General features: G+C 48.2%; 2 protein-coding genes across 5 annotated transcripts; one reads left to right on the top strand and one right to left on the bottom strand.

The window, feature by feature from the left end:
- Positions 1–2,861: 2,861 nt before the first annotated feature.
- On the bottom strand, positions 2,862–12,906 carry RPUSD2 (RNA pseudouridine synthase domain containing 2). Of its 3 annotated transcripts, none has more exons than XM_062205640.1 (4): positions 12,811–12,906; positions 9,946–10,637; positions 5,639–5,935; positions 2,862–4,684 (listed from the first exon to the last, which is right to left on the bottom strand). In XM_062205640.1, the coding sequence occupies exons 2-4, from the start codon at positions 10,600–10,602 to the stop codon at positions 3,953–3,955; spliced, it is 1,686 nt and encodes a 561-aa protein (XP_062061624.1). In that variant the 5' UTR covers positions 10,603–10,637; positions 12,811–12,906; the 3' UTR covers positions 2,862–3,952. The 3 variants fall into 3 exon arrangements, with proteins under 3 accessions (XP_062061624.1, XP_062061622.1, XP_062061623.1); XM_062205638.1 differs by having other exon boundaries at positions 9,946–10,885; positions 12,811–12,905; XM_062205639.1 differs by having other exon boundaries at positions 9,946–10,874; positions 12,811–12,877.
- A 155-nt stretch (positions 12,907–13,061) lies between these two features.
- On the top strand, positions 13,062–27,254 carry CCDC32 (coiled-coil domain containing 32). 2 transcript variants are annotated; one of them, XM_062205636.1, is made up of 4 exons: positions 13,062–13,138; positions 15,532–15,787; positions 19,683–19,839; positions 24,984–27,254. In XM_062205636.1, exons 2-4 carry the CDS (start codon positions 15,544–15,546, stop codon positions 25,138–25,140), a joined length of 558 nt encoding a protein of 185 aa, XP_062061620.1. In that variant the 5' UTR covers positions 13,062–13,138; positions 15,532–15,543; the 3' UTR covers positions 25,141–27,254. The 2 variants fall into 2 exon arrangements, with proteins under 2 accessions (XP_062061620.1, XP_062061621.1); XM_062205637.1 differs by having other exon boundaries at positions 13,070–13,138; positions 15,537–15,787.
- Positions 27,255–27,461: the final 207 nt, after the last annotated feature.

Here is a 27,461-nt window from a genome sequence, read left to right as displayed (position 1 = left end):
GGGTAAGGCCACTACCTGCAGTGCCTGCATCCCATATGGAAGTTGGTTTGAGTCCAGGCTGCTCCTCTTCCAATCCAGCTCCCTGCTCATGTGCCTGGGAAGGCAGCAAAGAAATGGCCTGAGTGCTTGGGCCCCTGCACCCATGTGGGAGATCCAGAGGAAGCTCCTGGCTTTGGCCTGGCTCAGTTCCAGCTTTTGCAGGCATTTGGGGAGTGAACCAGTGGATAACGCGCTCTCTCTGTAACTCTTTTTCAAATAAAATAAATCCTTTAAAAAAAGGAAAAAAGATTTATTTATTTTGAGAGATTCAGAGATGGAAGGAGAGAGGGAGAGCAAGCTTCCATCTACTGGTTCACTCCAGACAGCTGCAATGGAAGTGGAGCAGCCAGGACTTGAACTGGTGCCCATATGGGATGCTAGTCCCTCTTTTCACATTACTGATAGTGTACCGGGTTCACAAAGTTTTAATTTTTGGTGAAGTCCAATTTATTTATTTTTTTGTTGATTGTGCTTTCAGTGGATTCTTTGAATCCATTGCCAAGTTCAAGGTCATGAAATTTGCCCCTATCTCCCCCACCCCCGCTTTTTTGGGTAAGATTTATTTATTTATTTGAGAGGCAAAGCTACAGACAGAGGGAGAGACAGAGAGAGAGGCCTTCTATCTGCTGGTTCATTTCCCAAATGGCCATAACAGCCGGAGCTGGGCCAATCTGAAGCCAGGAACCAGGAGCTTCTTCTGGGTCTCCCACGCGGGTGCAGGGTCCCAAGCACTTGTGCCATCTTCCACTGCTTTTCCAGGCCATTAGCAGGGAGCTCGATCAGAAGTGGAGCAGCAGGGACTCGACATGCTCTAAGGGACTGCAGAGGGAGATTTGACCTACTACATCACAGTGCCACCCCTTATATTTTCTTCTAAGAATTTTATTATTTTAGTGCTTACATTTAGGTATTCAATCTATTTACAGTTGGCTTTAAAAATTCTTTTTTAGTTTCAGAGGCTGAGAGAAAGAGCTCTCATCTGCTGGCTTATTCCCCAAATATCTACAATGGCCTGGATTAGGCAGGGTTGAAACCAGAAGCTGGGAACTAACTCAATTTAGGTTTCTCATGTGGGTGGCAGGGACCTTATTACTTCAGCCATCACTGCTGCCTCCCAGGGTCTGCATCAGCAGGAAGCTGGAATGAGGAGCTAGGGCCAGGAATCAAATTTAGGTACCACAATAGGGTATGTGAATGTCTTAATTAGTAGGATAAAATCTGCCCCTTAGTTGACTGTTTATATATGATTTTAGGCTGGGGCAGGGGATGGGGATCTACCTTCATTCTTTTATTGTGGATGTTATTTTCCTAGCACCATCCACTAGTTACCAAAAGGTAATCTTTTCTCCATTGGATGGTCTTGGTAATCTTGTAAAATCGACTGGCCTTGGATTTATGGATTTATTTCTTAGACCTGTACATCTATCTTTATACTAGTGCCATTCTTTCTTGAATTATATTACCCTAATGATTAACAATGTGGAGCATTTTTTCATGTGTTTATTGGCCATTTATATGTCTTCTTAGAAAAATGCTTATTTAAGTCCTTTGCTCGTTATTAAATTGGGTTATTAGTTTTTAAATCACAAGGATCTAGTATACACAACACTTAAAATATAACAACAAAAAGACTAACAACCCACTAATGAGATACCAGTTCATTCTTACTTAGATGGGTATAGTCAAAACAAAGGAAATTAACAAATGTTGGTGAGGATGTGGAGAAATTAGAACCATTGTATATTGCTGATAGAAATATAAAATGGCTCAGTTATCATGGAAAAACTTGTTGGTTCCTCAAAAATTAAACATAGGGGTAGGAGTTCGAAGAAGCAACTAAGATGCTGTTTGGGATGCCTTGCTTCCCAAATCAGTGCCTGGTTCCACTTTCAATTTCTGTTTCCTGCTAATGTGCACCCTAGAGGCAGCAGATGCCGGCTTAATTACTTGGGTCCCTGTGGGAGACTTGGATTGAGTTCTTGGTTCCTGGCTTCAGCATGGCCTAGCCCTGGCTGTTACAGACATTAAGGAAGTGAACCAGCAGATAAAAAAAAAATCTGTCTCTCTCTGCCTTTCAAATACAATGAAAATAATATTTTTTAAAAAGTTAAACACAAAATTACTAGGATGTGTACTGTGGTACAATGAGTTACGTTGCCTCTTGGGATGCCCACATGCCACATTAGAGTGCCTGAGATTAGGTCCCACCTTGACTTCTGATCCAGCTTCCTACTGATGTACCTGGGAAAGCCGTGGAAGATGGCCCAAGTATTTGGGTTCTTGTCACCCACATGGGAGACCTGGATGGAATTCCTGGCTCCTGGCTTCAGCATGGCCTAGCCTTGGCTGTTGTGGGCATCTGGGGAGTGAACCAGCAGACGGAAGATCTCTGTCACTCTGCTTTTCAAACAAATGAATAAAGATTTATGGTTTTATTTATTTGAAAGGCAGAGTGACAGAGAGAGAAGGAGACAGATATCTTCCATCCACTGGTTAACCTCCCCTCAGATGGCCACAAAAACTGGTGCTGGGGCAGGCCAAAACCAGGGAACCAGGAGCTTTTTCTTGGTCTCCCATATGGTAGGGGCCCAGGGACTTGGGCCATCTTCCACTGCTTTCCCAGATTCATTATCAGGGAGCTGGATTGGAAGTAGAGCAGCCAGGTCTCGAACTGGCACCTACATGGGATGCTGGCACCATAGGCAGAGGCTTAACCTGCTAAGCCACAACACTGGCCCCATGAATAAATCAATCTTAAAATAAACAAACATAGAAATTACCATATGACTCAGCAATTTCACATCAAGGTACATATTCAAATAAATAACTGAAAACATATCCCAACAAAACACTTGTAAACACACGCTTATAGCAGTGTTACTCATAATAACTAAAAGGTGAGAACCTGAATGTCCATCAGTTGGTGACTGGATATACAAAATGTGGTATACACATACAATGAAACATTATTCTGCCACAAAAAAGGCATAATTTTTGATTCATGCTTCAACTTAGATGAACCTTGAAAATATTATGCTAAGTGAAAGATGGACACAGAAGGTCACATACTGTATAATTCCATTTATATGAAATGTCCAGAATAGACAAACCCATAGAGTTGGGAAGTAGATTAATGGTTACCAGGGCCTGGTGGGAAAGGGATAGAGTATGGCTGCTTAATGAGTACAAGCATTCTTCTGGGGAGATTAAGATGTTTTAAAAATTATGTAAAAGGTGATATTTGAGAGGCCAGCATTGTGGCACAGCAGGTTAAACCACCACCTGCAACACTGGCATTTCATATGGGCACTGGTTTGAGTTCTGGCTGCTCCACTTCCCATCCAGCTCCCTGATAAAATACCTGGGAAAGCAGCGGAAGATGGTCCAAGTCCCTGGTCCCTACCACCCACATGGGAGATCCAGAAAAAGCTTCTGTTTCCCTGGCTTTGGCCTGGCCCAGCACCAGTTGTTGTGGCCATTTGGAGAGTGAACCAGCAGATGGAAGATCTCTGTCTCTTCTCTCTCTGTCACTCTGCCTTTCAAATAAATACATAATTAATTTAAAAATACAAAAAAAGGGTAATGTTCGATAACATTGTAAACATACTAAGTGCCACTGAATTATACACATTAAAGTGGTGAACTTTATGTTACATGAAATTTATCTCAATAAAAGAAACAAGCAGTGAGACAATCAGAATAGGTGTTAGAAAAGGGGATATGTATTTATAAATCAAAAAGTCCCCAAACTCTAGCTGGAAGGACAGGAAGGAAAGAGGTAGTAATGAACAGGTCCCTTTACAGCCCAACCTCATTCCTAAAGAAATGCTGAGTACCAGCCCACGGAGGCAGCCCCTGCCCTGGGGCCCACTTGTCCCAACCCAAGAAGCAATCCTTTCACTGGCCACAGCCTTCAGTCTTCTTGCCAGTCATCCTGTGCCCAGGCCGGCATGGGTGAAGAGTACTCAAAACCTGGCCCTTTATAGCGCAAGGCATGTAGGAACATCACAAGTTCCCGGGGCAAGGGATCCTGGTGCAGCAGCCGGCACTCAGCACACAGTGGGTCTGTCTCTTGATTTGTGACATCAGTTTCAGGGGCCTTCTCTGGTGCCGAGGCCGCTGTGTCCAGATCCTGGGAGGCTGCCTCGACTACTCCAGCCATCTTCGGGACTGCAGCCAACTTCTGCATGCTGTCCTCGCCTAACTCTGAGGAGGGAGCTGTAGGGTCGGTGAGTCCTGGGGACAGGTCGCTCTCACACAGATCCAGCACGTCCAGGCTTTGTTTTGCTTGGTGCTCTGCCACCAGGTCCCGCAGCAGTTCCTCATCTGTCTTGGGAATGTGGCCACCTCGGCCTCGAGAGGGACCCCAGATAACTGAGTTGTAGATGGGGTCATTGAGAATAGGGTGGCCCAAGAACTGCAGATGGACTCGGATCTGGTGGGTGCGGCCTGTGAGCGGCCGGCACCGCACCACGCTGGAGTGGCCATTGTAGCTCAGCCTCTGGAACACTGTCTCGCAGGGCTTGCCCCGGGGATCTACCCGACACACGCCTACTTTGTAAGACACCACTAAGATGGGTTCCTTGCAGGTCACTTCCTCGACAGGAAACTCCCCTTCCACCCGGCACACGTACTCCTTCTCCAGCTACACAGGAGGGAAAAGACAGAAAGTCAGCACAAAGTCTAAACCCTCCGTGGAGTGATAAGGAATGTATCAGTATCAGAAGAGGATTCAACCCCAGCTCCAGCATCTGCCGATTTTGTGATCCTGGCCATACTACTTAACATCCTGAAGTTTCACTAACACATCTGGAACATGTGACATTAGAACAGCATGTACCTCCAAAGACTGTTATGAGCATTAGGTAAGTCTGGCTCCAATGTGCCTGATACAAAGCCTGGTATACTGCATACACTCAATAAATTTGCTATCCTGATTCAGAATTACAAGACCACAGTCATCATCCTTCAACTCCTCTACTCAAAACTCTTCCCACTTCATCCAGAATCTCCCCACCAAGCCAGTTATCTCCACAACCTTGAAAAACTTGCTCAGCCCGTCAGTGCTTTAAAACTTCAAAACAGGCCGGTGCCGTGGCTTAACAGGCTAATCCTCTGCCTTGCGGCGCCGGCACACCGGGTTCTAGTCCCGGTTGGGGCGCCGGATTCTATCCCGGTTGCCCCTCTTCCAGGCCAGCTCTCTGCTATGGCCCGGGAAGGCAGTGGAGGATGGCCCAAGTGCTTGGGCCCTGCACCCCATGGGAGACCAGGAGAAGCACCTGGCTCCTGGCTTCGGATTAGCGCGATGCGCCAGCCACAGTGGCCATTGGAGGGTGAACCAACGGCAAAGGAAGACCTTTCTCTCTGTCTCTCTCTCTCACTATCCACTCTGCCTGTATAAAAAAAAAAAAAAAAAAAAAACCTTCAAAACAAGTAACCAAGAGAGGCAATGTATGCCACGAATAAAGACCTTTTGAAACAAATGCTATCACCTGTCTTTGCCACTTTAGGTGTTGATCTTCCTGATCAACATGAAGGCCCACTTGAGGTAACAGAACTCTGATGCGTTTTGTCACAGAGTACTCATGACCTGGCTCACCTGCCGGTCCCGAACCTGCTCATGAATTCTCTCAGAAACAGCAGCTGTCTTGGCAAACATGAGCACCCCTGATGTAAGGCGGTCAAGGCGATGCAATGGGTGTAGCTCCTTGAGTTGGTGCTCCTTGCCCAGGATGAAGATGACAGTGTTATGCCGGAAGCGGCCGCAGGGGTGGACGGGAATGGAAGATGGCTTGTCTACAACTACCACGTCGTCATTCTCAGCTAGTAGGCGAATAGGTTCTGCCGTAACAGGTGGCTCATGCCTGTGCACTGTGTTCCGCAAGAAATCGTTGTCCTGTCAAAGACATGATAACCAGTCAGCCCGAGGGACCAGCAGCCTATAATCTGCTAACTTCACACTCAACTTCCCTTTCCTTACTGACGTGGAAGAATGGCTACAGTACATCCTTAAGCAGAAAAAGCAGTGTATATCTCACCATTTCATTTTTTAAGACTTTTTTTTTACATTCTTTTTGAATACTAAGTCTTTGAAATCTGGGGTGTGTTTTATACTTCCAGTGTGCCTTTTTTTTTTTTTTTTTTTTGACAGGCGGAGTGGACAGTGAAAGAGAGAGAGAGAAAGGTCTTCCTTTTTTATCCGTTGGTTCACCCCCCCACAATGGCCACTGCAGCCGGCGCACCACGCAGATCCGAAGCCAGGAGCCAGGTGCTTCTCCTGGTCTACCCATGCGGGTGCAGGGCCCAAGGACCCGGGCCATCCTCCACTGCACTCCCAGGCCACAGCAGAGAGCTGGCCTGGAAGAGGGGCAACCAGGACAGAACCGGTGCCCCAACTGGGACTAGAACCTGGGGTGCCAGCACTGCAGGCAGAGGATTAGCCTAGGGAGCTGCGGCACTGGCCTTTTTTTTTTTTTTTTTTTTTTAAAGACTTATTTATTTATTTTAAAGCTAGAGCTATAGAGAGGCAGAGGTAGAGAGAGAGAAAGAGAGGTCTTCCATCTACTGGTTAACTTTTCAATTGGCCACGATGGCCAGAGCTGGGCCTATTCGAAGCCAGGAGCCAGGAGTTTCTTCCCAGTCTCTCACATGGGTGCAGGGGCCCAAGCTCTTGGACCATCTTCCATTGCCTTCCCAGGCCATAAGCAGAGAGCTGGATCAGAAGAGGAGCAGCTGAGACATGAACCAGTGCCCATATGGGATGTAGGCACTGCAGGTAGAGGCTTAACCTACTACACTACAGCACTGGCTCCACAATCTCATTTTTTAAAAAAAGATTTATTTTACTTATTTGAAAGACAGAGTTACTGAGAGAGAAGGAAAGACAGAGAGAGAAAAAGAGAGGTCTTCCATCTGCTGATTCACTCCCTAACTAGCTGCAACAGCCTGGACTGAGCCAATCTGAAGCCAGGAGCTTTCTCTGGGTCTCCCATGTGGGCACAAGGGCCCAAGCCCATGGGCCATCCTCCATTGTTTTCCCAGGTGGGTTAGCAGGGAGCTGGATCACAAGTGGAGCAGCTGGGACTCAAACTGGTGCCCACATGGGATGGAGGCACTGTAAACAGAGGCTTAGCTTTCTATGCCACAGCATTGACTCCTTTTTAATGTTTACATTTAAAAAAGATTTACTGGGGCCGGCGCCGTGGCTTAACAGGCTAATCCTCTGCCTTGCAGCGCTGGCACACCGGGTTCTAGTCCCGGTCGGGACGCCGGATTCTGTCCCGGTTGCCCCTCTTCCAGGCCAGCTCTCTGCTATGGCCCGGGAAGGCAGTGGAGGATGGCCCAGGTCCTTGGGCCCTGCACCCGCATGGGTAGACCAGGAGAAGCACCTGGCTCCTGGCTTCAGATCAGCGAGATGCGCTGGCAGTAGCGGCCATTGGTTGGTGAACCAACGGCAAAAAGGAAGACCTTTCTCTCTGTCTCTCTCTCTCACTATCCACTCTGCCTGTCAAAAAAAAAAAAAAAAAAAAAAAAAAAAAAAGATTTATTGGGGCTGGTGCTGTGGCACAGTAGGTTAATCCTCTGCCTGTGATGCTGACATCCCAAATGGGTGCCAGTTCTAGTCCTGGCTGCTCCTCTTCCAAACCAGCTCTCTACTGTGGCATGGGAGGGCAGTGGAAGATGGCCCAAGTGCTTGGGCCCTGCACCCTCATGGAAGACCAGGAAGAAGCACCTGGCTCCTGGCTTCAGATCAGCACAGCTCCAGCTGTTGCAGCCATCTGTGGAGTGAACCAACGGAAGGAAGACTTCTCTCTGTGTCTCTCCCTCTCACCATCTGTAACTCTACCTCTCAAATAAATAAAATTGTTAATCAATCAATAAATAAATAAGATTTATTAATTTATTTGAATATTAGAGTTACAGAGAAATAGAGAGAGATCTTTCATCTGCTAGTTCACTCACCAAATAGCTGAATCAGCTAGGGCTGGGCCAGATTGATGCCAGGAACCAGAAGCTTGATCTGGGTCTCCCACATGGATGCAGGAACCCAAAGACTTAGGTCATCTTTTGCTATTTTCCCAGGCACCTTAGCTGGGAGCTGGATCAGAAGTAGAGAAGCCAGGACTTGAACCGGTGCCCATATGGGATGCCAGCACTGCAGGCAGTGGTTTAACCCACTGCACCACAGTGCTAGCTATTTTAATTTTTAGTTATTTTTAACAGATTCAATATAGTTCAGAGACACAATTCTAAGAATGTGACTTCCTCCCCAAGTTACATATTTTAAAAGTATATTAAGGTCAGCGCCTCAGCTCACTAGGCTAATCCTCCACTTGCGGTGCCGGCACACTGGGTTCAAGTCTCGGTTGGGGTGCCGGATTCTGTCCCGGTTGCTCCTCTTCCAGTCCAGCTCTCTGCTGTGGCCCGGGAATGCAGTGGAGGATGGCCCAAGTGCTTGGGCCCTGCACCCGCATGGGAGACCAGGAAGAAGCACCTGGCTCCTGGCTTCGGATTGGCGCAGTGCACCGGCCGCAACATGCCGGCCGTGGTGGCCACTTGGGGGGTGAACCAACGGAAAAAGGAAGACCTTTCTTTCTGTCTCTCTCTCACTGTCTGACTCTGCCTGTCAAACAAAAACAAAATAGTATATCAAAAATTATTTACTTAATTGAAAGAGAAAGTGAAAGAGAATCAGAGAGAGAGAGAGAGAGAGAGAAGGAAATCTTTCTTCCAGCAGTTCACTCCTCAAATACCTGCAATAGCCAGGGCCAGAGGAAGCCATAAGGCTGAAACCCTAGCCAGTTTCCCACATGGGTGGCAGGGACTTGTCCACTTGAGCCATCACCTGCTGCCCTTAAAAGTGCACATTAGCAGGAAACTATTACCTGGAGCGGAGCTGGGACTCAAACCCAGGCACTCTGATATGGGATGCAGCCGTCCAAAGAAGTGTCTTAACTACTATAACAAGAAGTAAATTTTTCTAAAGGGAGGAAAACCTCCAGCAGTCACCACTTCTCATGACCATTCAAAACATTACGGAGCTGTAGTTTCAGGAATGTGGGCTCTACACCTGGGTTTGTCACAGGTCTGCTCATGCTCTCGGCCAAGTCACTTGCACTTCTGTGGGCCTCGGTTTCCTTCCTGTAAACGTGAGGGTTAGACCATACCTGTGCTTGTCAAAATCGGGATGGGAGGAATTCAAACCATCTATTGTCCAAATGCTGGCTCTGGAGCACCTTGTCTCTGCCTCACAATGGCGGTGGGCCAGTATTCCTGACAGGAGTCTACGGTACTTCTTAGTTGTGATGGAATCTTAGGAGTTAAAACATCAGGCTAGACAAGTCTTATCGCTGCCCCTGACATGTTGCAATTCTATTACACATCAAGCTCTCTGATAAGTAGACTGAGTAACAGTTATCAGAACACAGGCTTTGGAAACAGCCGAGCTGGCTTACCTCTATGAGGTCTACCTTACTATCCTTACAGGTAAAATGGAGTGACAATTCCCATGCCCCAAGGCTGTCAGAATTAAACGTTAAAGGACATAAAACGCTTAACGTTGTGCCCAGTACACAGTAAGGAGCCACAGATGACAGCCCTTTGTAGGAGATCTACAATGGAAGGTGGAAAGTAATCCGTGCCGCCGCCCCAGTGTACAAAAGGAACGGCGAGAATTCCAACTTCGGTACCTAGGAAACCAGGAAGTTGCCGCGACAAAGAGGATGCACGGGTGAGCTGGGACGCACAGAAAGGCTGACCGCCTGTGGGGATGGGGAGCGGGGGCTGGGAGAGTGCTCCAAGTGAAAGTGACAGCGCCGGCAGTTCACTCCAGTACCTCTAAAACAACACCACCACCACCCTGTCCCTTTCCTCGCCGGCTTCTGGCCAGCCCCGTCAATACTCCACCTTGAGCACGATGCTGAGGTCCTGTACCGGCTCCTCGTTGAGGTGCAGGCGGCCAGCCCGGAGGGCGGCCTGGTAGTAGGCCAGCGGCTGGGCCCGGAACTCGGTGCTGAAGACGTGCAGCAAGCTGTGGCCCACCCAGCGGCCTTTGCAGTAGGTACGGAAGTCAAAGTAATAGGGCCGCACCTTGCGCAGACCGCCCTCGAAGTAGTAGCTGGTCTCTGCAAAGTGCTCATCACTGAAGCTCACCCCAGTCCGCCGCTTCTTCGGGGGCGGCACCACGCGTTCCCCGGCGGCGCCCCGCCGCTTCTTCCGCTTGCCTGGGCCCGGGGCTGCAGCCGAAGCCTGCTCTCCACCTCCAGGGGTCTGCTCCCCGTTTCCCGGGGCCGGCTCCGGGAGCCCTGGGAGCGGCTCACGCCTCGCGTCGCCACCAGCGTCACCGTTTTGTTGAGCCGGGGCCCTCAGCATGCCCGCTGCCTCGGCCTCGGCCGACAGTGTTTCTGCCATTCGGCTCCAAGAGACACCCCAAGTCTTGGTGAAGCGGAGCGGACGCAAGTCGAAGAGCCGCTGCACTGGAACCCTAAGCCACCAGCAGGTGCTCAGCCACATAACCTCGCTGTCGCAGCTCCAAGGTCGCGATCTGAAGACGTCACTCGGCATCCACCAATCAGTGAAGCCCAATGCCAAGGCGGGGTCTGCGTGTCCGAATGAATGAGGGAATTACTTGAGCGAGCGGAGCTGACCGCTGGGCGAGTGGGGAGGTTGTGAGACTGTCTCGCCGTAAGTGTCCCCATGCAGACAACCTCCTACCCGCGAGACCCGACGTTATTTCGTAAAGGAGATCTTTGGGATTGCTCCGTGTATAAGCTGCGGCGGTCGATCGCGTACATTCCCGGTGGATATGCTCAAGGTTCTGAGGGTCTGGGGACAAGCTTGAAAGGAGCTTTATTTAAAGCAAAACAAAAACAAACAACCGAAAGACCAGAATGAGGGCTGCTAAAATCTGTAAATAAGCTAAAAAGCACCGAATTGTATATTTTAAAGTGGATAGTATAGTATGTGACACTTCAAGAAAGCTGTTATATGCTCCTATGTATTTAAAACAGAAGCGATGTTGTCACATCTTGCATCTTGCGCAAACTACCCTAACAGCATGAGAATTAAATTTCCCATTTGCCTCCCATATGTTCCCATCTGGGTTAAATCTGCAGGTGAATCAGAAGATGTACTTTCTTAAAAAAATATTTATTTATTTATTTGAAAGTCAGAGTTACACACACACAGAGAGAGAGAGAGAGAGAGAGAGAGAGAGAGAGAGAGAGAGAAGAGAGATTATCCATTTGCTGGTTTACTCCCGAAATGGCCACAACAGTCAGTGTGGGGCCAGGCTGAAGCCAGGAACCAGGAGCTCCATACAGGTTTCCAAGGCGGTGAAAAGGACCCAAATACTTGGGTCATTTTCTGTTGCTTTTCCCAGGCACATTAGCAGGGAACTGGGTTGGAAGCAGAGTAGCTGAGACTCTAACCAGTATTCTCATGTGAGTTACCAGTGTCATAGGAAGCAACCCAACTCACTCTGCCACATGCTGGCCCCCCAAACAATTTCTGAACATGTGCTAGACTTAGATCTGGAGATATCAAAGTCAGAAATACTGGGTTCCTGATCTCAATAAAAGCATAGGCCAGTTGAGGAGACATTAAAAAACACATTGGCATTAATTAGACTGCAGTAAAGCAGTGAGTCTGAGTTAGAGGGCTGCCGACTGGTTTCTCACGGCTTCCTGGTGTCAGTAGTCTTTGGGAAGGGGGACATTGATGGATCTGGTTTGAATTTGTTCAGTGTACCATTAATCGGACTCAGAGAATATGGGTAAAACACCAATTTTTAAATTTAGGCAAATGTAAGTTTAAATTATAAAATGTAATCTTCCCGAATCTGGGCTATTTGTGCCCATTGTCAATGGCACCAAGTGTCATGATACCTATGAAGCCAAATTAGAAATCTAGGCAGATAAAAGAGTTTAAGTCGTGAGGCCATGGAGTGGCTTGATGAAGCACTGATAAACCTATGACAGTGCCTGTTCCTGTGAAAAAGATACTGTGATTTTCATGCCTCTCTATAAAGAAACACTGACAAATCTTGTCTCCTGCTTGCTCCTTTGTTTCTAGTCTCCTCGCTTTCCACTTCGTTCTGTTTTCATAGTCTAAGAATGGTTATAAACGGGAGTGACAGGGTAAATACCTCATGGTGGTGCTTTCATGTGGTGGTAGTTATTACTACCATAGCCACAGGGATGGGATTTGGAAACATCTGGAGACTATATACTCAACCAAGTTCCTGACGCTGATGGCTGGTGCCTTTTGTCACATGTTCCTTTGGGAGAGAATAATGGGCCCTGGAAATTGAACACAGGGAGTTGTCCTTCAAGGAAAATGCTGGTAGTTGGTGGGGGTATCAAAAGCTATCTCCTGGACTAAAGCGCTTCTGACACATACACTCTCTCCTTTATGGGCTCCAGCCACACCCTCGTCCTTAAGCTTTGCTGTTATCTGTAGACTCTGCCTCTATCGCACAACCCCCATAGGCTAAGCTGCAAGGGTCTCTGGGACACACCCCAATCTTGAATGAACGCTTAGAACAAGGCAAGAGCTGGGAATCTAATGACCGAATGAGAGGGAAAGCTTTGTAACTCGGTGAATGGGACCCGGTCTCCGGTGAGGCGAAGCAAAAAAGCTACCAGAGTGTTCTACTTGCATAGCAACGGGGCGAAATGTTCCGAGACAAATACTTGCCCAGAGAATTGCCAGGGAGGTGAACTTCCTTTTGGGGGACAAAGAAAAGTCAAAGGTTTTTGAAGCCAGGCTTACCTATCAGCAGGAAATGAATGGATTCAGGGCTGGAACCCCCAGATCTACCAGCAGTCAATCTATCCGCCCGGGAGTAGGAGAGAGGCAGGGTCCTGGGCGAGGGGCTGCACCGTTTCCCGGCAACCGCAGCCCCACCCACCGCTCTCTGCCTCTCACTTTCTCCCGACCTCCATTTGACCAATCCACTTACACAACATGGCCGGGGAGGACGGTAATTGGAGGACTCCTAGGCTCCGTCACTCAGACTCCGCCCCCTGTGTTTCTTCCTGGCTGCCAGCGACAGAGCCGACGAGTTCAGCTTCTGCGGGCTGCTGGGCAGGCGTTTGCGGTAGGTTTGGAGGGGCTGGGATGCCCTGCCTTTTGTATCCTCCCCGTGGCTTGACCCTGGGATAGCACAGAGGGTGTCAGGGACCTGATTCATCGCGCCCAGCCGGTCCTTGAGGCCGGAGAGACTAAGGCCTGCCTGCCTGGGGTCTGGACACAGGGTTCGCTGCGCGGTTCTAGACGCCCGAAGGGCAGGGCCCCGTGGGTCTCCGTTGCGAGCAAAATTTCGGTTTGGCTTAGATGCTGACGACTTCGGGCGACGGTGCCCCTGGCATCAGTTCACCCAGGGCCCCCCTGACGTGTGTCCCTTTTACCTCGGGCCTGTGCGCTGCCTGGGCTCTGACCTTGTCTCGTGTAGCCTTCCTAATCTCTAAGGCCCCTCTTGGAAGAAAGTGTGTACCTAACCTAAAAGCCTGGAGAGTTGGAAAGGCCCCAGGCCCTGTGCTTGTCCTTGCCGCCCACCCCTGCTGGGGCTGCTGTCACTCTGCTTCCCAGAGCATTGGGATGGGGTAAAAATAGGGATTTGGGAGCGCACAAGTCTGGATTCCAATTAAGGAGTCACCATTTATCAGTATTGTGCCCGAGCTTTCATCTGGGAACAGACGAAAATGCCGTTCAGTTTTTCTGACCGTTCAAAGCGTGAGCCGTAAAACCCGGCTTCTTGCAGTTAAGTACGTGGCCCTTGCTTTGACAGACACCTTGCCAAGCGGCGCTTACTCTCTTCATATACACATACCCAACTGTGCAGGAGCTTTCGTGTCCCGTTGAAGATAGCATTTAACTGGCTGAGAAAGGAGTAATTTTAGTGTAGAGAAGTACAGGTTCACTGTCCACACTAGCACCTTCTGGGAAATTCTTCTGTGCTTGTGTGGTAAAATATAGTGCAAGATGTATCATTGTAACCGTGTTTGTGTGTACAACTTCCTGGTATTTACATGGTCATGCAGCCATAATCGCCTTCCATCTCCATCTTCTTCATTTTTCCAAATAGAATCTCTGTACCCATTAAACAACTCCTGCTTCATCCCTCCTCCCGCCCCCAGTGTCCACCATTCTATTTTCCTTTTAAAAAAGTATTTAAAAGAATATTTATTTGAAAGTCAGAGGCTGGCGCCATGGCTCACGAGGCTAATCCTCTGCCTGCGGTGCTGGCACCCCGGGTTCTAGTCCCGGTTGGGATGCCAGTTCTGTCCTGGTTGCTCCTCTTCCAGTCCAGCAGCTCTCTGCTGTGGCCCGGGAAGGCAGTGGAAGATGGCCCAAGTCCTTGGGCCCTGCACCTGCATGGGAGACCAGGAGGAAGCACCTGGCTCCTGGCTTCGGATTGGCGCAGCGCACTGGCCGTAGCGGCCATTTGTGGGGTGAACCAACGGAAGGAAGACCTTTCTCTCTGTCTCTCTCTCTCACTGTCTGTTAAAAAAGAAAGAAAGAAAGAAAGAGAGAGAGAAAGAGAGAGAGAAAGGCAGAAAGAGAGAAAGAGAGTGATCTTCCACTTACTGGTTCACTCCCCAAATGCCCAAATGCCCATAGTGGTCATGGCTGGGCCAGGTTGAAGCCAGGAGCCAGGAACTCCATCCAGGTCTCTTATGTGGGTGCAGGGACTCCAAGCACTTGAACCATCATCCCCTTCTTCCCTTCTTCCCAGGTGCATTAGCAAGGAGCTGGATCAGAAGTGGAGTATCCAGGTCTAGAACCCGTGGCACCACAGCTCCTGCCCCACAATTCTGTTTTCTAACTCTATGAGTTTGTCTACTCTAGGTACCTAAGTGGACCCATATAATATTTTCCCTTTGTGCCTGCTTGTAGAAATTCCATTTGTAAAGACTAATTTCATTATGAAAACAACAATGCAGATCTATGAGTTGTCTCGTTGTCATCTGTAACATATGAATCTACTAGAAGACATGTTTTGTTAAACTTTTTTTTTCTACAATTTATTTATTTGAAAGGCAGAGTTAGAGACAGAAAGAGAGATCTGCCATTCACTGGAGCATTTGTCAAATGCTGCAGCTGCTGAGGCTGGGCCAGGCTGAAACCAGGAGCCAGGATCCTCATCTGGGTCTCCCACATGGGTCCTGGGATCCAAGCACTTGCGCCATCTTCTGCTGCTTTCCCAAGCACATTAGCAGGGAGCTGGATCGGAATTGGAGTAACTCCGCCTCTCAAATAAATAAGTCTTAAAAAAAAAAAAAAAAAGAGGAGGAGCCAGGATTTGAATCAGTGTCTGCATAGGAGGCTGGCGCTGCAGGCAGCAGCTTAACTCACTACACCGCAACAACAGCCCCGACTAAATTTCTTAAGAGCCTGTTATCCTTAACGAATAAATATATACCCGAGTATTGCCTACTTATATCGTATGCTTAAACCCAGTCCTTACTCACTTGAGCTTCTGTTGTGTAGCTCAGACTCCAGATGAAAATGTTTGAGAGTGTTGACACTCCAGCCACAAGATCTGGCAGGGATCTCTGGGCTGAAATCTGCCCCTGTCTGCCAAATCCTGACCAAGAAGATGCTGCCAACAACGCCTTCTCGGACTCCTTTGTGGATTCTCACCGGGCAGGTGGAGGCCAGAGGGAGGCAGCCAGCTTCCCCGTGCAGCCAGCGGTGAAGCCCTGGGCGCCTTTGCAGGATTCGGAAGTGTATTTAGCATCCCTAGGTAAGTTACATCTTGCTGACTTGTCTCTCAGTCAGAAGCTGGTGGTTTGGGGAAGCATGCTGAAGTTCCTTTATATCAAACCTGATTTCTTTTCTGTCCTCACCACATGTATCTGTGAGATGTAATTCAGGGGGTGATGTAGGTTGGTGGTCAAACACTCCCTTTCCTTACACAGTTTTTGTTAAGTCCTGCCTCTGATCATTTCATCTAAGTTCTGTTTTATTTCCGGGCATTCTATAGAACTGTCTTACCTTCTATCGGTGGCCTATATGAGTATATTCAGATAACCCAGAAGTGTTTAACTTGATGCCATCCTGAAAGTAAAGGTCAGAGTCCCAGAGCTATCTGTGGATTTTTGATGCTGGATTTTGAAACACTGTTCTATTTGATTGATTGTTGGGAATGAGAGTGTCATAGCATTCTGTCTCTTGTTAGCCATTTTATTTTAAAAATATTTTCTGAACACACCACATGCTCTCTTGTGGCCATAGTGTGAATAAATCTCTAGAAAAACTCCCAGACACAGCAAAGAGACTCAGATGATCCCATTCTGGGAGAAAAAGACCTATCAGTCTAGGACCATGATGGCCACTCTTGGGAATCATTGTATTCTTAGTAAATATCCATGAGACCATGCATGTGCCGCAAACCAAGACTGGGGGCCAGTGTTGTGGTGCTGCTGGTTAAGCCACAGCCTTTGATGCCAGCATCCCATAAGGGCATCATTTTGAGTCCCAGTTGCTCTGCTATCAATCCAGTTCTCTGCTAATGTGCCTGGGAAAGCAGCAGAAGAGGGCCCAAGTGCTTGGACCCCTGCCACCCATGTGAGAGACCTAGATGGAGTTCTAGGTTCCTGGCTTCCCAGGCCTGGCTGTTGTGGCCATCTGGGGAGTGAACCTGTGGATAGAAGTTCTCTCTCTCTCTCTCTCTCTCTCTTCCTCCCCTCTCTACCCCTGTCTCTCTATTTTCATTTCTCCCACACTCTCTGTCATTCTACCTTTCAAATAATAAGATAAATGTTCAAGGGAAAAAAAAAGAGAGAACTTATATGATTGATAAAAAGTAATGGTAAAACAAAAGGAATGTCATGAATGATGTACTAAAGGGAAAAGAGATGAAAACAACACAGGTGGGTGATGGACAGTATGTAAGATGGGGCACTAATGTGAAGCTTGGCAGGAAGCTGTCAGAGATAGGATACTAATGCTTGCAGCCTTGGCTGAGGAGCTTGCAAATTCTGGTGGCATCTGTTTAACGATGATAAGAAGCAACAGGCTGAGACAGCTGAAGTACAGATCCTTTGGCTTGTTGGTGCCGTATAACCAGGTGTTATAAGAAACTTCCTTTGTTGGCCTGCGCCGTGGCTCAACAGGCTAATCCTCCGCCTTGCGGCGCCAGCACACCGGGTTCTAGTCCCGGTCGGGGCACCGATCCTGTACCGGTTGCCCCTCTTCCAGGCCAGCTCTCTGCTGTGGCCAGGGAGTGCAGTGGAGGATGGCCCAAGTGCTTGGGCCCTGCACCCCATGGGAGACCAGGAGAAGCACCTGGCTCCTGCCATCGGATCAGCGCGGTGCGCCGGCCGCAGCGCGCCAGCCGCAGCGGCCATTGGAGGGTGAACCAACGGCAAAGGAAGACCTTTCTCTCTGTCTCTCTCTCTCTCTGTCCACTCTGCCTGTCAAAAATTAAAAAAAAAAAAAAAAAAGAAACTTCCATGGCAACAGTGAGGATTTTGACTAGTGAAGACTGGTTTGGAAAGTTAAACCTGCCGTGATGCTTTCTGAAGTTAGGTTAAGTTTCTTTCTGTAAGTAAAAGATGAGACATTTCTGTTGCCTGTGGCAGGGCCTGGGAGACAATGGCAGGCAGATCTGGGGTGTGTAGTAGCCTGGGGCTGCTTGACATACCAAGAACTAAGCACACCCATAGAGGGAAAGGCCTTTCCCTGCCTAGAAGAGTACCTTCCACCGTGACAGCCAAGGTTGGACAATATGAGGTTGGTTTTATTGCCAAATAAACTTATAGAAAAGAGCATTTTTTTTTTTTTAGATTTTAAAAATGTATTTGAAAGGAAGAGTTACACAGAGAGAGGGGGAAAGATAGACAGAGAGAGACAGAGACAGAGCGTCAGAGGCAGAGATAGAGACACAGAGAGAGAGAGATCTCATATCTGCTGATTTACTCCCCAAATGGCTGCGATAGCCAGGTCTGGGCCAGGCCAAAGCCAGGAGCCAGGAGCTTCTTCTGGATCTCTCACATGGGTGCGGGAGCCCAAGTATGTGAACCATCTTCCACTGCTTTCCCAGGCACATTAGCAGGAGCCAGATTGGAAGAGTGGAGTTACTGGGTCTCAAACCAGTGCCCATATGGGATGCCAGCATCTCAGGTTGCAGCTTAACCCCAAGAGCATCTACTGTTAAGGTCAACAATTAAAAACTTAGCCAGGGGCCTACGCTGTGGCGCAGTGGGTTAACGCCTTGGCCTGAAGTGCCGGCATCCCATATTGGCGCCGGTTCTAGTCCCGGCTGCTCCACTTCCCATCCAGCTCTCTACTATGGCCTGGGAAAGCAGTGGAAGATGGCCCACGTCCTTGGGCCTCTACATCCACATGGGAGACCTGGAGGTGGCTCCTGGCTCCTGGCTTCGGATCAGCTCAGCTCTGGCCGTTGCAGCCATCTGGGGGAGTGAACCAACGGATGGAAGACCTCTCTCTCTCTCTCTCTCTCTCTGCCTCTCTTCTCTCTGTGTAACTCTGACTTTCAAATAAATAAATCAATCTTTAAAAAGCATGAAATATGAATAATCTTTTTTCCATCCTCAAAGAGAAAACCAAACCCTTCAATATTTTAACATTTATCAACTGTAAGGTGTTTTTTTCACATGGGTGAGCTCTTGGTGGTAACTTACTGGGGGAAAAAGTGTATTGTTCTGATCAGTCAGTGACTGTTAGCTGGTATGACTTGTTTAGAAGTGAAAGGAGCATTGCAAATCATACAATTTCTATTGTTCTGGGCTTGATGTTCATCTTCCCTCCTCTAAAAACAAAAACAAAAACCAAACACGGCCATCATTTACCCATGTTTTATAGTTGAAGGCAGGACTAAATTATGACAGAAGGTAAATGGCAATGTCTTCTCTTGTATCACAGAAAAGGAAATCTGTCCAACAATTACACATGAAGTGCAGAGAGGAGCAGCTCTCGTCAGGAAGCCATGGGCACCCTCTCCAGGGAGTTACAGGAGGTCTGTTTTTATTCGGCTCTAATATCCAGGCCACAAGTTGAACAACTTTTAAAAAAATCTTGGGAGACTCTTTTTCTTTAATCAAGAATTTAATCCCACATAAAGAACTTAAAGGTCTCTTATTATTGACTTCTCATCGAGTTAATGAACCAGTGTCTAACGAACCATTGGATTTCTCATCACTTTCTCTAATTCTTTCTCAGGAGATTTGGAAACCACTTCATGTTGCTGCAACAAAAAAGAAAAACTATTGACTCCTCAGAGAGATTATTTTATTTTCAAGGAGTCAAAATAGACGATAGTATACACATGTCAGACAGGGAGAACAAGGATTCCATAGAGAGGTGCCTGCTGGGCCTCTGTGATTTCAAAGAAAACATGCCATTCATTTATTTATGAGAACCTATGGCTTTTTCCTTTTCTGCAGTTGAAGATTTATTTGCTACAATGCAGGATGAGGGCATTGTGAAGGAAAAAGAAGAATCTCCACTCCCCTTTCATCTGTGCTTTGACAGTGAGCTCTCTTTTGCAGGAAGTATGGAGTACAGGAGAACTCATCAGCAAGAGAATTTTAACCTGGCATTTTGCCCTTTAGATTTGGCTAAAATGTCATTTCATACTCACTTTCCTTGTTAAGCTGCACTTCCTCTCTCTTTAGAGAAGAAACTGAGAAGAATCAAAGGTTTAAATCAGGAAGTGACTTCCAAGGACATGCTTCGAACCCTGGCCCAAGCCAAGAAGGAGTGTTGGGATCGCTTCCTCCAGGAGAAGCTAGCGTCCGAGTTCTTTGTGGATGGATTGGATTCTGATGAGAGGTAATTTATTCCCAGCCCAGATGCAGGTGCCAGTCTATTCACTGAGGGCATTTCTCTTTCCCTAAAGAATTCAGGGATAGTGGCATCTTAGTCCCCAGATTAAATACCAGCATCAGCTCTCCTGAGCTGAAATTGTCTTTTGTAAAGCTGTTTTATTTGCTCTTAGCCCAGCACATTTCTGAGAATGAGTATTTTTGCCAAAAAGCAAACACCCCAGCTACATCTTGGTCACAGATTGACTAGAACTGAAGACAAACCATTGTCTTCACTTAAAAAATATTATTTATTTGTTGGAGACGGACCCTGAAAGAACCCCATCTGGTTCACTCCCCAGATGCCCACAACAGTGCCGACCCCAGGACACAGTCATAACTGCTAGGCTAAATACCCGCCCCTGTCTTTTTAAGACTTGAGAAAGTAGTAATCAACCAACAGCCAGACCTGTGTCTTCTCCTGAACCTCCACGGCCTTATAGGGTTTCTGTCATATACAGTCACTCAATAAATGTGTTTAGACTACATGAATGAATTTATTAGCATCTACAGTGTGATGGCACTGTACTTGGTCTCATGGAGGCGGAGTTTAAGGATGTTTTATATTCATTTTGATGTTGTTGTTCCTTAGAACTAGTTGGGGGAAAGATGACATATACAATAGTACTTCAGAAAGGTCATGGAAAATGTAATTAAAAGATCGTTTCATGGGCTGGTGCTGTGGCACACCAGGTAGAGTTGCCGCCTGTGGCACCAGCATCCCATCTGGGTGCAGGTTCAATTCCCTGCTGTTCCTCTTCTGATCCAGCTCTCTGCTAATGTGCCCGGGAAAACAGTGGAAGTGCTTGGGCCCCTGCATCTATGTGGGAGACCACGAAGAATTCTGGCTCCTAGCTTCATCTTGTTATAGCCCCAGCCATTGTGGCCATTTGGGGAGTGAACTAGTAGACAGAAGATCTCCCTGTCTCTCCCTCTCTCTCTCTGTAACTCACCTTTCAAATACATAAATAAATCTTAAAAAAGAAAAAGATAATTTGAGTTGGGCATTTAACCTGGCTGTTAAGGTGCCAGTTCACACACCGGATCACATATCAGAGTGCCTAAATTCAGTACTGAGCTCTGGCTCCTGACTCCAGCTTCCTGCTAACGCAGCCCCTGGGAGGCAGTGGTGATGGCTCGGTAGTTGAATCCCTGTCATCCATGTGGGAGACCTGAACCGGGCTCCCAACTCCTGGCTTCAGCCCTGGTCAGGGGCTGTTGAAGGTATTTGGGGAGTGAACCAGTAGATGGGAGTTCTCTCTCTTTCTCTCTGTGTGTCAGATAAATAAATTTTTTAAAAGATAAATTTATTTTGGTATAAAATATTTTTAAAATCCATTTTTAATACACATTTCCCATGAACTTTTTTTTTAAAGATTTATTTATTTATTTGAAAATCAGAGTTACAGAGGGAGAAGGAGAGGCAGAGAGAGAGAGAGAGAGAGAGAGAGGTCTTCTATCTGCTGGTTCATTCCCCAATTGGCCGCAACGGCCAGAGCTGTGCTGATCTGAAGCCAGGAGCCAGGTGCTTCTTCTGGGTCCCCCACGTGGGTACAGGGGCCCAAGGACTTGGGCTGTCTAATACTGCTTTCCCAGGCCACAGCAGAGAGCTGGATTGGAAGAGGAGCAACCGGGACCCGAACCGACACCCATATGGGATGCCGGCACTGCAGGCGGCAGCTTTACCTGCTACACCACAGTGCTGGCCCCTCCCATGAACTTTTTGAAGACCCCTTGAATATAAACATACTATACAATGCAAGGCAGCATGGGAGAAGAACCAAATGAGTAACAGAACACCCTTTGAGAGGTGAGGGCTCTGGTGTTCAGCCAGGGAAGGGGGCAGGACTTGGACAGAACCTGCGGGTGGTCTGGAGGGAGAGGCATTCTGCCACCATGAGGAGCATGGTGCCTGACACCCAAGAAGGTGGCTCTGCCACTTACTGGTTTATGTGCTTAGGAAAGTAACATGTGTGTGCCTCAGTGTCCTGATCTGTGAAGTGGGAGTGATAGCTCTTACCTCATAAGGTGTTATGGGGCTAAATGGGGACTAGCATTGTGGCCTAGTAGGGGAAGCCGCTGCCTGCAATGCCGGCATCCCATATGGACGCCAGTTCATATTCCCATTGCTCCACTTCCCACCCAGCTCCCTACTAATGGCCTGGGGAAAAGCGGCGGAGGATGGCTGAAGTGTTTGGATTCCTGTTACCCATGTAACAGAAAGTGTTTGGGTACCTGTTACCATAGGAGACCTGGAAGAAGCTCCTGCCTCCTGGCTTCAGCCTGGTCCAGCCCAAGCTGTTGGGGCCATCTGGGGAGTGAACCAGTGAGCAGAAGATCTTTCTTTGTCTTCCCCCCTCTCTCTGTAACTCTGACTTTTGAATGAATAAATAAATCTTTAAAAAAAAATACCAAAACAAAGGTTGCAGGCAGGCATTTAGCCCAATGGTCCAGCCACTCCGTATCCTATATTGGAATAACTGGGTTTGGTACCTGCATCTGGCTTCTGACCCCAGCTTCCTGCACATGCACACTCTAAGAGGGAGGGGGTGATGACTCAACAAACTGGGCTCCTGTCACCCACATGGGAGACATGGATTGATTTCCCAGTTCCCAGCTCTCAGCTCTGGCCATCTGTGCATCTGGGGAGTGAAGCAACAGATGGGAGCTTCCCCCCCACCCCCTATCCTAAATAAAAAGATAAAAAGAATTGCTAAGTAAAGGGTTTAGATAGTGCTTGGCATATGGTAAGCATAATATTAGGGCTAGCTATTATTTATATCATTCTTCTTAATTATAAAGTTTGGTAAGAAGTTATTGAGGGGGCCTGCACTGTGGCATAGTGAGTAAAGCCACTGCTTATGATGCTGGCATCCCATGCAGGCACCAGTTTGAGTCCTGGCTGCTCTACTTCCAATCTACCTCCTTGCTAATGTGCCTGGGAAAGCAGCGGAAAATGGCCAAGTGCTTGGGCCTCAACTCCCACGTGGGAGACCCAAATGGAATTCCTGGCTCTTGGCTTTGAATCGGCCCAGCTCCAGCTGTTGCGGCCATTTGGAGAGTGAACCAGCAGATGAAAGATCTCTCTCTTTCTGTAACTCTGCCTTTCAAATAAAGAAGCAAATCTTAAAAAAAAAAAAAAAAAACTGAAAATAGAAATTAGTAAGCAGAACAAAACCTGAATTTTAATAAATGGTCTTAGGGGACTAAGACAACCTAAATTTGCAACACATCATTAACATTGTTTTTTAAAATATTTATTTATTTGTAAAGATTTATTTTATGTATTTGAAAGGCAGAGTTACAGAGACAGAGATCTTCTATCTGCTGGTTCATTCCCCAAATGGCCACAATGGCTAGGGCTGGGCCAAGCCAAAGCCAAGAGCCAGGAACTTCTGCCTGGTTTCCCATGTGGCTGCAGCGGCCCAAGCACTTGAGTCATCTTCTGCTGCTTTCCCAGGCTGTTAGCAGGGAGCTGGAGAGGAACTGGAGCAATCAGGACTCGAACTAGTGCCCATATGGGATGCTGGCGTTACAGGTGGCGCCAGCCCCTAACATGGGTTTCAGGAGTCCCACTGTGTCGATGAAGATACCGCTGCTGAAACCACAGACAGCATATGACTAGAACTTCATAGTCAACGTTTTCCATTTTAATTTGCAAAGTGCTTTCACTTAACGTCATCTCCAATCCTGAATCAGCATGCCCCAGAACCTAGAGAAGTCAGTGTGGCGGCTAAGGTCAGGCCAGCTGCCCTCTGTAGGCTCAGAAAATGATGAAAACTGTCCTCTTCTCTGTCTCTTCAAGGCTCAACCTCACTGAGCCCTCGACTGCCCAAACACAGAAGACTTGGAGATGCACAGATTCCTGGCCCATCACGGCTTTGGTTTTGACTTCAGTTCTGTCTCCCCTTGAATATTTGCCTCCTCCACAGTTCTGAGAAAGAAAGACACAGCTTTCTCCTGCAGGATTCACAGCAGGGATTCTCTTGCTGTGAAATCACATAGCACGTTTCTGGGTCTTCGTCCCTACCTAAGATGTTGAGATTTCCCCTTCTGTACAGAAGTGATTTGAAAATCCTGTGGGAAACACGGGGGGTGAAGATGACATGTCCACGTCACACTGGTCCCCCGCACTTCGGCCACCAGTCAGTCACTGCCTCACTGCTCTCTGAGGTCTGGGCGGCTTCCCTGGATGTTAGGATGAGCACCAGGAAACAGTCTGGGCATTTGTCTTCAACGTCTGTGTTTGAGGCGGTGGACTTGTGTGGGTCTTCACGCTTGTGACGGCCAGGTAGGGGACCCTCCTCCTGGTGTGCTTTTGGCCTGGGAGAAATGGGCTGAGAAATCCTACCGACCAACAGAGTTCTCCTTATCCTGGCCGATGACTGGAACCTGCTCTTCTAGCTGTGTTTCCTGGGTAAAGACTGTGCTATTGAAGAGCTCGGAACGAATTTCACATCTATTTCTGGCCAATTGTATTTTATGGTGAATGTCTAATAGCTTTAGGGGGCAGGATCCTGGGTACTTAGGGAAGGGGACCATGAGCCTGGCAGTTACACAGACAGCAAGACAGCCTCCTGGCAGAGTGGCCATTCCTTTACGGGGGGCCTTTGCCGCTCAGATGTTTCTGTCACGGGGACTTCTGTAGGGTGAACCAAGTAAACAGGCCCCACAAGCAAACCAAAACAAACAGCACACTGAGAGCGGAGAAGTGCTGTAAGTATAGCAGAGCTTCTGCCTCAGGTCGAAGAGGTTTCTGCCTCACTAATAACTTGGAATGTGAGTATTTCTTCCTCTTGGCCACTTCTCTCCAATTTTAAGAGCAAAAAGGTAGGACGGAGGCCTCAGCTCTTCAGCTGTTCTCATCTGGCCTTCGGAGGCTCTGGTGCTGCTTTTTGCCAAAGTGCCCACTAGGGGGTAAATGATGCCGTTGAGCTGCCAGGACGCACAGCTGTCAGAGGAGCACGCTCGTCTCCCCATGTCAGCAGTGAAAACAATTGTAGGAAGAAATTGGTGGTGGGCGGGTATGCAGGGTTTGAGTAACTGAGATCCTCATTAAGTAATTGACAAGCAAGGTCTGATACAGCCACCCTCTCTCCTGCTCTTTTGTAGCACCTTGGAACATTTCAAGAGGTGGCTCCAGCCAGATAAAGTCGCCATCAACACAGAGGAGGTCCAGTGTCTGATTCCTCCGGAATCACAGGTTGAGAAGCCAGCAGCTGAGGATGAGCCAGAAGCCGGAAACAAGCCAGTGGCAGCAGAACAATAAATCACACACGCACACACACGCACGCTCGCCGCCGCCTGCTGAGCAGCTGTCTCAGGCCCAGAGGGAACAGTGGAGCTCAGGAGCAGCAGCAAAGAGAAATCCAGGGAGAGAAAAGGCCCAGGCTCCCACTCCCTACAGCCAACAGCTGCAAGCCCCCGGGGACTTGCTTGGGGCTGGCCTGTGTGACTGTCTTGGATGAAGTGACTGACCCAGAGTGTCCTGGACCAAAATGCCGCCTCCCTCTGTGCCCAGCTTGCCTGAGCTCTGGTGCTGCAGGTTGGAGGTCTGGGAAGGCTCCAGGGAGGGACTGGGAGAAACAGGCTCCCTTGTGTAGAACGTGTAGTGAGCCACGTTTCCGTGTTTTCTCTTGCCTCCTCTGGGTACGCACGCCTGCGCCCCAGGCATTCCCTTGTAAGTTGTCAGGGGTGAGTGGGGCAAAGGCAGTGATCTGAGCCCTACATGTGGCTTCTTTAACAAATCTGTAATAAATGCAAGGACCCTAGGGAAAGAGGCTGGTCTGATTGATTCCTTCTGGAGGACATGGGTGAAAATGTGGGCATTTACGTGTGTGTGTGTGTACATTTTTTATTTTATGCATGGCTTCTCCCCGAGCTTCTTCCTGTACAAGGTTCCATATTAGACTTGTAAATATGGTTTCGTGTTTGCCACCCCTGAATAGTCCACACTTGTTCCGTGTGGCGGCTTTCCTGGCTGAGCTTGAGCCTCCCTCCTAGTTTCCATGTTTTTATGCAGTGTGTGGTGTCCATACGAACCTGTTCTCATCAGAATAGCTTGTGTGTGCTTCTGTGGACCCAGTTCCTCCCAGAGGGATGCTCCCACACAGCGGGGAGGTAAAGACAAATGCATACCCACAGAGAGGAGCTGTAAACCTTTGCCAACCTCCTGTTTTTGTTTTTTAAATATTTAATTGAAAGGCAGAGAGAGAGAAAATCTCCCATCTGCGTGTTCACTTCCCAAATGCCTGCAACAACCAAGGCTGAATCTGGGAGCCAGGAACTCAGTCCAGGTCTCCCAGGTGGGAAACCAATGGCTTAAGCCATTGACTGCTGCCTTCCAGGGTCTGTGTTAGTTGAGTAGAGTTGGGTATCACATCCAGGCACTCTGATATGGGGCACAAGTCTCTGAACTATTGGGCCGTAACCATGCTCCCAGCCTCCTGGTTTTAACATGTGCCTCTGACAGTCCAAAGCTTGGGGTCTGAGGGTAGAATTCTGAGGCCATGGCTCAGGTCATGGAGCTTCTTCTTGAGTAGTAATTACCAAATCCCTAATGATGAGTAAAGTGGCTATACAAATCTTCAGAGAGGAACAGGAGTTTGGCCTGGCTTAAGGGGCTGGCATTGTGGTGCAGCAAGTTAAGCTGTTGCTTGTGGTGACATCCATAGAAGTACAAGTTCAAGTCTTGGCTGCTCTACTTCTGCTTCAGTTCCCTGCAGTTGTAGCCATCTAGGGAGTGAACCAGCAGATGGAAAGTTGCTCTCTCTAACTCTGTTTTTCAAATAAATAATTTTTAAAAACATTTATTTATTTGAAAGGCAGAATTACAGAGAGGCAGAGGCAGAGAGAGCTAGAGAGGTCTTCCATCCACTGTTCACTCCCCAAATGACCATAACGACCAGAGCTGAGCTGATCTGAAGCCAGGAGCCAGGAGTTTCTTCCAGGTCTCCCATGCTGGTGCAGAGGCCCAAGGACTTGGGCCATCTTCTACTTCTTTTCCAGGCCACAGAAGAGAACTAGATTAGAAGTGGAACAGCCAGGACTCGAACCAACACCCACATGGGATGCCAGCACTGCAGGCAGCGGCTTTACCCACTACACCACAGCACTAGCCCCTCAAATAAATAAATCTTAAAAAATAAAAAGGCTAATTAAGACTCTCATGTCTCAGGGCCCGTGCTGTGGCACAGCAGGTAAGGCTACCACCTGCAGTGCTGGCACCCCCCCCCCCCCCATATAGGTGTCGGTTCTAGTCCTGCCTGCTCCACTTCTGATCTTAGGCCCCTGCACTTGTGTGGGAGACCCAGAAGAAGCTCTTGGCTCCTGGCTTCAGATCAGCACAGCTCTGGCCATTGCAGCCAATTGGGGAGATAACCAGCAGATGGAAGACCTCTCCTTCCCTCTCTGTGTAACTCTGACTTTCAAATAAATAAATAAATCTTTTTTTAAAAAAGACTCCTATGTCTCACATTGAAGTGCCTGGATTTGATACCTGGCTCTGACTCCAGTTCCACTAACGTAAAACCTGGAATTCGGTGGTGACGACTTCAGTAACTGGGTTCCTACCTCCCACAGGAGAGACAT

The sequence above is a fragment of the Lepus europaeus genome, chromosome 11 (assembly GCF_033115175.1).
Source record: "Lepus europaeus isolate LE1 chromosome 11, mLepTim1.pri, whole genome shotgun sequence".
Lineage (NCBI taxonomy): Eukaryota > Metazoa > Chordata > Mammalia > Lagomorpha > Leporidae > Lepus > Lepus europaeus.
Note: the sequence above shows the minus strand (reverse complement) of the source record. Positions and strands in the feature narration are given on the sequence as shown.